The 11708-nt window shown below is 34.8% G+C and overlaps 1 protein-coding gene across 1 annotated transcript; it reads left to right on the plus strand.

The window, feature by feature from the left end:
• LOC107637787 lies at positions 4678 to 9114 on the plus strand. Its single transcript, XM_021121156.1, has 4 exons — positions 4678 to 4915; positions 5297 to 5343; positions 5452 to 5767; positions 8996 to 9114. The coding sequence occupies exons 1-4, from the start codon at positions 4685 to 4687 to the stop codon at positions 9029 to 9031; spliced, it is 630 nt and encodes a 209-aa protein (XP_020976815.1). The 5' UTR covers positions 4678 to 4684; the 3' UTR covers positions 9032 to 9114.

The raw sequence follows: 11708 nt of genomic DNA on the forward strand, positions 1-11708 counted from the left end.
TGGAGCAAACAAGAGAGCCCACTCATGAACCTCAACAAAAGCATGAGGAAATTCCTTATCATGAAATCCCTGAGATGCCTCAAGGGATGCACTTTCCTCCACATAACTATTGGGAGCAAATCAACACCTCATTAGGAGAATTGAGTTCCAACATGGGACAACTAAGGGTGGAGCACCAAGAGCATTCCATCCTCCTACATGAAATTAGAGAAGACCAAAGAGCCATGAGGGAGGAGCAACAAAGGTAAGGAAGAGACATTGAGGAGCTCAAGCACTCCATAAGATATTCAAGAGGAAGAACAAGCCGCCATCACTAAGGTGGACCCGTTCTTTAATTTCCTTGTTCTTATTTTTCTATTTTTCGAAAATTATGCCTTATGTTTTATTTATGTTTGTGTCTTTATTACATGATCATTAGTGTCTATTATCTATGTCTTAAAGCTATGAATGTTCTATGAATCCTTCACCTTTCTTAAATGAAAAATGTTTTAATTACAAAAGAACAAGAAGTACATGGTTTCGAATTCTATCTTGAAACTAGTTTAATTATTTTGATGTGGTGACAATACCTTTTATTTTCTGAATGAATGCTTGAACTTTGCATATTTTTAATATTGTTGTTTATTAATGTTAAAATTGTTGGCTCTTGAAAGAATAATGAAAAATGAGAAATATTGTTGATAATCTGAAAAATCATAAAGTGATTCTTGAAGCAAGAAAAACAGTGAAGAAGGCCCAAAGGAATAAAATCCTGGCCTAAGCAGCTAAACCCAGTTGTCCCTAACCATGTGCTTGTGTCGTGAAGGTGTCAAGTGAAAAGCTTGAGACTGAGCGGTTAAAGTCGTGGTCCAAAGCAAAAAGAGTGTGCTTAAGAGCTCTGGACACCTCTAACTGGGGACTTTAGCAAAGCTGAGTCACAATCTGAAAAGGTTAACCCAGTTATGTGTTTGTGGCATTTATGTATCCAATGGTAATACTGGAAAATAAAATGCTTAGGGTCACGGCCAGGACTCATAAAGTAGCTGTGTTCAAGAATCAACATACTGAACCAGGAGAATTAATAACACTATCTGAATTCTGAGTTCCTATTGATGCCAATCATTCTAAACTTCAAAGGATAAAGTGAGATACCAAAACTGTTCAGAAGCAAAAAGGCTACAAGTCCCACTCATCTAATTGAAGGTAATCTTCATTGATAAGTTTGGAATTCATTGTATATTTTGTTCTTTTTATTCTATTTTGTTTTCAGTTGCTTGGGGACAAGCAACAATTTAAGTTTGGTGTTGTGATGAGCGGATAATTTATACCCTTTTGGCATTGTTTTTACATAGTTTTTAGTATGTTTTAGTTACTTTTTATTATATTTTTATTAGTTTTATTCAAAAATTACATATCTAGACTTTACTATGAGTTTGTGTGTTTTTCTATGATTTCAAGTATTTTCTGGCTGAAATTGAGGGACCTGAGCAAAAATCTGATTCAGAGGCTGAAAAAGAACTGTAGATGCTGTTGGATTTTGACCTCCCTGCACTCGAAGTAGATTTTCTGGAGCTACAGAAGCCCAATTGGCGCGCTCTCAATTGCGTTGGAAAGTAGACATCCTGGGCTTTTCAGAAATAGATAATAGTCCATACATTGCCCGATATTTGATGGCCCAAACTGACGTTCAAGGTCAGCCTAAAACATCTTGGCGTAAAACGCCCAAACTGGCACCAAAGCTGGCGTTTAACTCCTGGAACAGCCTAAGCACGAAAAAGCATCAATGCTCAGCCTAAGCACACACCAAGTGGGCCTCGAAAGTGGATTTCTGCATTATATGCACTTAGTTACTCATTTTCTGTAAACCCTAGTTACTAGTTTAGTATAAAAACTTCTTTTAGAGACTTATTTTAGATCTTTGGAATATTTTTTGAACCATCTTATGCTATCCTTGACCATGGAGGCTGGCCTCACGGCCATGCCTAGACCTTCCATTTATGTATATTCTCCGGTGGAGTTTCTACACACCATAGATTAAGGTGTGGAGCTATGCTGTTCTTTATGAATTAATGCAATTACTACTGTTTTCTATTCAATTCATGCCTACTTCTTCTCCAAGATATACTCTCGCACTTAATTCAGTTAAGTCAGAATGAAGAGGTGACCCGTGACAATCACCCAATCTTCGTTACTCGCTTAGCCATGATCGCGTGCCTGACAACCACAAAGCGGTCTACTTGATGTTCAACGTAGTCCTTGGACGATAGCTGGAGTATACTCTCTTGGATATCTAATACATGGACCGAGTCCATGAGATTAGTATCTTCGTGGTATAGGCTAGAATTATTGGCAGCCATTCCTGGGAACCAGAAAGTCTAAACCATGTCTGTTGTATTCCAAGTATGATGTAGGAAGGGATGACTGTGACGAGCTTCGAACCTGCAAATGTGGGGCACAAGTGACAAGTGTGCAAAAGGACAACGGACCTATTTCGACGCTAGCGGGAACTGACAGATGATTAGCCATGCGGTGACAGTGCATATGGATTTGTTTTCATCCTAGAGGATCATACAGCTTGCCATGGAAGGAGGTAACGAATGATTGGAAGAAGGCAGTAGGAAAGCAGAGGTTCAGAAGCAACAAAGCATCTCCAGATGCTTATCTGAAATTCCCACCAATGAATTACATAAGTAACTTTATCTTATTCTATATTTTATTTATATTTTAATTATCCAAATCTCATAACCATTTGAATCTGCCTGACTAAGATTTATAAGGATGACCATAGCTTGCTTCAAGCCGACAATCTCCGTGGGATCGAACCTTACTCACGTAAGGTTTATTACTTGGACGACTGATAAACCACTATTTTGATATATAATTTGCCATAGCTGCCCTGAAGTTAGGTGACGCGAAGGCGTGAATGACGCGCCCACATCGTATCTGCGAATTGCAATCCGCGCGAACGCGTGGACGACGCCTCCGCGTCACTCTGCCGCGACCTAAACATACCAGAAATTGCTTGGAGGGATTTCTGGGCTGTTTTGACCCAGTTTTCAGCCCAGAACACACAGATTAGAGGTATAAAGTGGGGGAATGCATCCATTCATCAAGATAAGCTCATAATTCATAATTTTAGTTTTGGATGTAGTTTTTAGAGAGAGAGGTTCTCTCCTCTCTCTTAGGATTTAGTTTTAGGATTTAGGATTATTTCTTCTTCAGTCACAGGTTCAATATTCCACTACAACAAATATGGCCTTTAGCAACGCCAAATTTTGCAACGCCTTAAAACCATTCTCTTAGATAGGTTTAGACAACGGTTTTTTAAAGTGTTACTGTTGAATTCAGTTTTTCATCAATTTCTGGCAACAAATTAAAACCGTTCTCTTTGACTATTTTAAAGAACGGTTTTATAACCGTTACCATGATTTGGCTTTAAGCAACAGTTTTTTATTGTTGTTTAAAGAATTGTACAAAAGAAACGCATTAAAACCGTTGCCGAAATGCTACACTTTAAAACCGTTCCATTAGATGGTCTTAGACAATGGTTTTTATAGTGTTGTTGTTGAAGTTCATTTTTTCATTATGCTATAGTAACAAAATAAAACCATTCTCTTTAACTATTTTAAAGAACGGTTTTACAACCATTACAACAATTATTTATGAAACAACCATTTTCTAATATTATTTAAATAATTATACAAATTAAACAATACTAATAAAAATAATTTCAAATAATTATATAAATTGAAACTATTTTTTCTATAAATACTGAATTTATAAAATACTCAAAAACTATTGTTATAAATAAATAACAAATATTATTTTAAAAAAATAAAATTAAAATAAATTTATAATAAATATTATATATTTTTATTATAAATAATTATTTTTTTATAACAAATATATATTTTTTGTTAGAAATAATTATTTAAATTCAGCAATAGATTGATAAATAATATTTTAAAATATTTTTAATATAGTATATTAGATTTTAAAATTATTATTCTATATTTCTATCCACCCATTTTTATCAAAATATGTATTTTATCTATATCCTTTTATAAAATCTCTCATTCCTAACTCTAAATTCCCAAATTAAATAAAAAAACCCTAATTTCCAAATTCCAAAACCCTAAACACCCCCCTCACTGAGCACACAACCCCCCACTCATAAGCGTAACACATACACACACAGAGACACGAGAGGAGGAAGGAGAAGAGGACGGCGCCGGCGGGTTAGGTGCCGCCGTCGCCGTCATTGCCAAGCCCGAAGGAGAAAGATAGTCCGCAAAGGGAGAGTGAGGGACGGTGAAGAGAAGCTGCGCCAACCCCGCAACGCCACTGCGTCGTCGCCTCTGTTGAGCGGTCGCCATCATCGTGCGAGAAAGGAGAAGGATCCGTCGAGGGGTCGCTGAGCCGCTGCAGTCGCCGTCGCGTGCATTTTTGTCACAGAAGCTTCCATTTCTGTCACTTTCATGTTGCGGAGAGAAAGAACAACGCATGAGCCAGGGGCCAGGGAAAGGGAGCCACCGCCATTGCATCCTGGCTATGCCGCCGTTCAATCCCATCGCCATCCATAAAGTCGCAAGGAGCATTTGTCGTTGTTGATTGATGGTGCCAGCCTCGTTGTCGCGTCTGTAAGGAGAAAAGGTCATGTGGAGAATGGAGAGCTGCTGTGTGCCGCCGTTATTTCACCGTGGCCATGGAGAGGAACGTGAATGGAAAAGGAAACAGGGCAGCTGCTACTTGGGATTTGAGGAAAACGGCTCTGTTCTGCCTTGCCTCTAGGTTCTGCAAGTTGCCAGAGTCCTCAGCCACCGGGAACCAGCACTGGAGCTGCCCAAAATCACTACTACTGCTCTCATGGGAGCTGGTATTGGAACCACTGATGGAGCTGCTGTGTTTAGTGATTTTCACGAGTTGTGACATCGAGGTAGGGAATATTTTATTAAATTATATATTTTAAACTTTGAATGCCTAAAAAGTTTACTGGATTGTTGCGAATAGTTGAATGCTTCATATGTAATGGATTTTGGTTGTAGATTAAATGTGTGACTGGTTGTGCCTCTTCTTGATTTTACGATAGTAAGGTAGAACATGTTGATATGTGTATGCTGTAGTCTGCAAGAGTGTGTTGAGAAGATACATGTCTAATGTTGTTCTGATTTTGATTTGGAAACTGGTTTTCTGAAAATGAAAAATTCCTATAGCTGTTTAGATGCTCTCTTTACTAACTTTGTTTCTTATATTTTGATTCACAGTTTAAGATAGCCCTTTTTTCTACGTTTCATTTTCTACAGGATTGAAATTGTAGATAAATGCTTTTGCCATGACACAATGGAACAGATTGTTGATTCTTTGGTGTGCAGTGAGCTTTACATCTTCCATTGAATTTAAGTACCTCCAACACAACTTTATCTTAGAATTTCATTTATTCTGCTGCTAAAATGTCTTTGGTGTTGCTCTTAGTTGTAGTCTCTTATCTCACAAGTCACCAGGAAGCCCCAAATCGTCACTCACCATCGTCGCACCATCATCATCGCTGCATTCTTCCCGGCGCCGCTGCCTCCTTCTTCCCGGCATCACTGAGTCTCTCCACGGCGTCGCTGCTTCTCCCCTCTCCGAGGCTTCACCGCTTCTCCACGGTGTCCTTGCTTCTCCCTTGTTCAGTTTCTACCTCGCTGCTTCTGCTTCACTATCTTGGCTGATTGTGGATTGTGCTTCGCTGCTGCTGCTTTGCTGCTGCTGCTTCGCTGCATTGGCCGTTTGTGGGTTGTCATCTGTGGTAAGTGGTCTTCTTCTCTGATTTCTGTTGCTTAGTTAGGGATTGATTGGCTGTTGGGTATTTTTGTTGGCTGTGGAAAGTGGTGATGTTTGTGAACATGAGCAAGATGAGTGTTGAATGTTGATTGAGTTTCTGTTCTGGTTTGAATTTGGACTGTGTACTTGTGAAATGAACTTGGGGCTTAGGTTAGTCTGTTATTTAAGGTAGCAAAACTTTTATTTTGGTCATGGGTTCTGTTCTGAAACTTAATCAGAACTAAATTTTATATAAAAGACCTTCAATTGTTTTTGATTTTTTCTTAGGGATATGAAGTTAGCAAAACTCATCATGAATGCCTAATCTTCTGCCACATTTAGCATTCCCTGTAGCAAATTTATTTCCATCTAAAACTATAATATATCAGTATCTGTATATGAAGATTATAAGATTAGATAGAAATATAGCAGGGGCTAATTCCACTTTATTTTTTATTTAGACCACAAGAAGAAATAAAATTAATTATATGTATGTGCTGCCTAAATTACCCAACATATGCTAAAGAGTAACTGAATGTTTCAATGAATCCTCTAGAAGAATGGTTATCTAAATAACAATAATAACAACAACAAGAAGCACAATTTTAAAACAGTGTTTAGTTCTACAATAACAATTATGATAGATTAGGCAACAAGTCTAAAGTGTTAACATAAAGAAAATAATATCAATGACGTGGCATGCATTCAATCAAAAGATCAACAATTTAATTCAAAACACAGCAAAGAATTTTGTCAACCATGTCATTAGTGAGAATTAATAATCCCTTTTACTTTGCATTTAATAAAAAAGGTTATCAGTGCTGGCACCAGCAAGCACAAGCACTTTCTTGATTACTATGTTGATTAACACTAACCCTGACTAATGGATTCAGCTAAAAAATGTTCTAAAAATATTGAATAAAAGAGTTAAGATATTTTTTTAATTATTTCATTGCATTGACTATTTTGTGCATTGTTCAAAAACTGTTTTGAGGCTTTATTTGGCTAATTAGATAGAAAGAGAAATTTGTATTTGGCCGTTTGTGCATTGTTCAAATTTGTATTGTTCAAAAAATGTTTGTACATTGTTCATTAATTTGAGTTCTAGTTAGCAAAACTCATCATTGTACTAATTGTTTTAGATTTTTTCTTGGGGATAGAGTGTAGTAGAAGAAACATATGATGATGCTGTCTATTTGAAGATGAACACGTTTTGTTAGTGCATTGTGTTCTGGATTTCTGTGTTGCTAAACTTGATTGATTTCCTTACATTATATTTCTGTGTGGTTTCAATAGTATTATTCTACCTAGAAAAAGAAAATAGGGATTTAAAAGGATGTGGCAATATGCATGATAACATGTAGTAAAGGACTAAAGGGATTTTTCTTTCTGTTTTTTTTAGTGCTTAAAAGGGGGATTTAGTAATAGTTTCCTTCTTTCTATTGTGCTTAACTGCTTATCCATTTTTATAAAAACTGGTTTTAAAAGTGAATTTTTTGTTAAAAAATCTGGTTATGAATTACTTATATACAATAATAACAACAACAAGAAGCACAATTTTAAAACAGTGTTTAGTTCTACAATAACAATTATGATAGATTAGGCAACAAGTCTAAAGTGTTAACATAAAGAAAATAATATCAATGACTTGGCATGCATTCAATCAAAAGATCAACAATTTAATTCAAAACACAGGAAAGAAATTTGTCAACCATGTCATTAGTGAGAATTAATAATCCCTTTTACTTTGCATTTAATAAAAAAGGTTATCAGTGCTGGCACCAGCAAGCACAAGCACTTTCTTGATTACTATGTTGATTAACACTAACCCTGACTAATGGATTCAGCTAAAAAATATTCTAAAAATATTGAATAAAAAAGTTAAGATATTTTTTTAATTATTTTATTGCATTGACTATTTTGTGCATTGTTCAAAAACTGTTTTGAGGCTTTATTTGGCTAATTAGATAGAAAGGGAAATTTGTATTTGGCCGTTTGTGCATTGTTCAAATTTGTATTGTTCAAAAATTGTTTGTGCATTGTTCATTAATTTGAGTTCTAGTTAGCAAAACTCATCATTGTACTAATTGTTTTAGATTTTTTCTTGGGGATAGAGTGTAGTAGAAGAAACATATGATGATGCTGTCTATTTGAAGATGAACACGTTTTGTTAGTGCATTGTGTTCTGGATTTCTGTGTTGCTAAACTTGATTGATTTCCTTACATTATATTTCTGTGTGGTTTCATTAGTATTATTCTACCTAGAAAAAGAAAATAGGGATTTAAAAGGATGTGGCAATATGCATGATAATATGTAGTAAAGGACTAAAGGGATTTTTCTTTCTGTTTTTTTTTATTGCTTAAAAGGGGGATTTAGTAATAGTTTCCTTCTTTCTATTGTGCTTAACTGCTTATCCATTTTTCTAAAAACTGGTTTTAAAAGTGAATTTTTTGTTAAAAAATCTGGTTATGAATTACTTATATTTTTATTCTTTGTTGCTATTTTAGTTTGTCTCTTTAAAACCAGAAAAAGAGATAATAGTGAAGAAAATTTACTGATTAATTGATTGCCTAAGCTTCTTTGCATAATTTGTTAGATACAAATTGTTAGTCTCATGATTAGTTGAGATGTTCTCTTTTGTATATGTGTGCAGTGGTTGACTTCTAGAAATTCTTTAGATGCAATAAGCTCTTGATTGAAAAAATCATTTATAGTTAGTCTAAAACATATGTTCCCCTGTCTTCAGAAATAGAACAAAAATGCCACTGTTCCCCTGTTTCTGTGCTCATCCTCCACCGTGTGCCACCAGTAGCCGCCTCTGGGTCGACACTGCTCTGCCTCCATTCTCCCTCCTCTTGCCATTTTCTGTTTCTGCTTCTTCTGCAAGTTCTCAATTTATTTCCCTATTTACATTTTCTTAGTTTAATTAGTTTGTTCAGTTTTTGTTAAATTAGTCAGTTTAGTTATGCATGCTTAGTGGATTTTAGGTGGTTAGGAAGTTATATATGATTTGTAGTGGATTTAGGTTGAACTTTTTGGTTGCTGCTGATGCCTGGAATGAACGGTTTCAAATTGTAGAGTGCTATTTTATCCTTGTTAATGGCTGATTTCATGTCTTGTTTTGGTTGAGCAATGATGATGATGGCCTTATTATGCTAATTTAAGTAGACATTATTAGTAGTTTTATATTTGATTTTTTTTCTTTTTTTAGAGGAAAACTATGTTGGAGGGGAAATCGAACTTCATTAAGGTCAAACTTTTAAGAGCAAATGTTACAGAGTAAAAGTCATGAACTTATGGATCGGACATGATGATAAATCTATTTGCTACTTAGCTAGTTCAACTCTTCTTTGTTATTTTGCAACATTAGATGATATAGTGCGAGGTTGTCATGATAGTATATATATTGTGGTATTTTGAATGTGATTGTAGATCTTACAACAATTTTTATAAGTCAAATTTGATGGAAAATGTTCAATTATTTTTCTTTAGTGACTTTATTCAAATAGTTTAGATTATTTATTGACTCTAAATAATTAAAAAAAATGAAATTAATTTGATTCACGAGAAAACTACTATTGGAAATAAAAAATTATATAGTACAAAAAACCGTTGTCAAAAGTTACAAAGGACAACAGTGTTAAAACCGTTGCCAAAAAATGACACCAATGGTAACGTTTTTAAACCATTGTCTTAGACAACTATAAAATGGCAACGGTTCAAAAACCGTTACCAAAAAACGGTACCAATGGTAATGCTTTATAACCGTTGCTGTTGTGGATAACAAAACTACCACAGTTTAAAACCGTTGCCTATTCATGTACGGTTTTAAACCGTTGTATCATGAAAAAGAACGGTTTAAAACCGTTGCATTTCGAGTAACGGTTTGAAACCGTTGTTTAAAATTTTGTTTCAAAACCGTTGCCTATACCAATAACTTTGGCAACGGTTTTTTGGTTACCGTTGCCTTAGGTAAAAAACCGTTGCCTTTGAGCATTGGCAACGGCCGCATATACCACAGGTCAAAAACCGTTAACAAAGCGTTGCCTAAAGTTTAGGGAACGGTTTTTCAACCTATGGCAACGGTTTTTGACCGTTGCGAAAAGCCTTGTTTGTTGTAGTGTTCCTTTTTTTTTATATTTCTCTTTTACTTTCAGATGCTTTAATGCTTGTATTAGTTATGTTGCCTAATTGGCTTATGAACTCCATGTTAGAATTGATTTCTTTATTTAATATAATTTGAGGTATTTCAGAATTATGATTGCTTTCTTTTATTTATATAAATAATTTAGATTTTTCCCTTTTTGGCTTTGGTTGAGTCATTGGAGACGCTTGAGTTATCAAACTCATGGTTGATTGAAAATTGGAATTCTTCCAGAATTAATTCGGGTTCAAATAACTCTAGCTTTTCCCAAGGAAAGACTAGGACTTGAGGAATTAGAATTAATTCATCCACTTAACTTACCTTCATAGTTAGAGGTTAACAAAGTACAACGAGTATTTATTATAACTTCTAAACCATCAATCTTCAGTTCTTCAAAATGGCACCGGTGCCGGGGAATTGCAAACGTGTGCCTTATTATTGGTTATTGTAAATATTTGCTTTTTGCTTGTTTATTTGATTTTATTTTTGTTTTTATTTTTGCTTTTTTGTAAATTAAGAGGTTATTGGTTTTTATTTAGTTATTAAAAATTTTTCAAAAATTTGTTCTTCGTGTTCATCTTGATCTTCAAGTTGTTCTTCGTGTTCATCTTAACCTTCAAGTTGTTCGTGGTTGTTTTCTTCGTTTTGATCTAAAAATTTTAAGTTTGGTGTCATTTTATTGTTTTTCTCTTTCCTCATTAAACTCAAAAATTCAAAATTTATTACTCAAATTTCAAATTTCAAATTTCAATTTTCAAAATTTAATTTAAAAAAAAAATTTAAAAATTCAAATCTCAAATTTCAAAATTTAAAATTTCAATTTTTAAATTCCAAAATTCAAAATCCAAATTTAAAATTTTTAAAATCAAACCTTTTCAACATTTAAATCTTTTTCAAATTTTTATCTTATATTGTTGACTTTTTCAAATTTCAAATTTCAAAATTCAAATTTCAAATTTCAAATTTCAAATTTCAAAAATTCAAATTTCAAAATTTAAAATTCAAAATTTAATTTTCAAATTCAAAAATTTAAATTTCAATAACCTTTTAGTTTAAATTGTTTTTATTTTTGTTTTTAATTTTTATTTGCTACTATGAACTCTCACCCCTTTGGCTATGAGTCTGGTTACAATTATATTGCAGGAAGAGGAAATTACAATGAGAACAGGCATCAAGGTTGGAACAATCAAAGATGGCAGGAGCCACAAGGATTTGATCAACCCTCATGGCAACAACCACCTCCAATGGACTATCAACAACAACCACCATATGCCTATAAACCCTCTCCTCAACATGACTTTGGACCATCATACTCACAAGGCCCTTTTCACCATTCACCTTCATATGACCCTAACCCACATCCACCATACCAACCACCCTATGAACCAAATGAACCATACATAGATCCACCCCCAACCTCCATTGGATAACAATACACTCATCTCTAACATCATTGGTCTCACCTCTACACTCCAAAATCTTATATCCCACATGAACCAACCCTCTACCTCCAATATTCAACTCTCAAGCTCTAGTGCACTTCCTTTTCAACCACATAATGATCTTTTCATCCCATCACCACCCTCCATGGAAGAGCACCCACATCCATCAATCCAAGAGCAAGATGATCCCAATTATGCTATTGATATGGAACAGGAAAGAAGGAATCATCTTCGCGAATCCACACTTCATAAGGAGCTAGAGGAGGCCCTACGGGTAAAGGTAGGAGAGACCATTGAAGATGAAAGAGTAGTTGAAAGGAGTTGTCATGGAAAAAAAATC

The sequence above is a fragment of the Arachis ipaensis genome, chromosome B04 (assembly GCF_000816755.2).
Source record: "Arachis ipaensis cultivar K30076 chromosome B04, Araip1.1, whole genome shotgun sequence".
Classification (NCBI taxonomy): Eukaryota; Viridiplantae; Streptophyta; class Magnoliopsida; order Fabales; family Fabaceae; genus Arachis; species Arachis ipaensis.

What these genes read in the sequence shown, in the direction of transcription:
- LOC107637787 (XM_021121156.1), top strand. Translation starts at nt 4,685, where the DNA reads ATGGAGAGGAACGTGAATGGAAAAGGAAACAGGGCAGCTGCTACTTGG. An exon ending in AACAGATTGTTGATTCTTTG is followed by an intron (nt 5,344 to 5,451) that starts GTGTGCAGTGAG and finishes TGTTGCTCTTAG; the next exon opens with TTGTAGTCTCTTATCTCACA. An exon ending in TTTGTGGGTTGTCATCTGTG is followed by an intron (nt 5,768 to 8,995) that starts GTAAGTGGTCTT and finishes CTTTTTTTAGAG; the next exon opens with GAAAACTATGTTGGAGGGGA.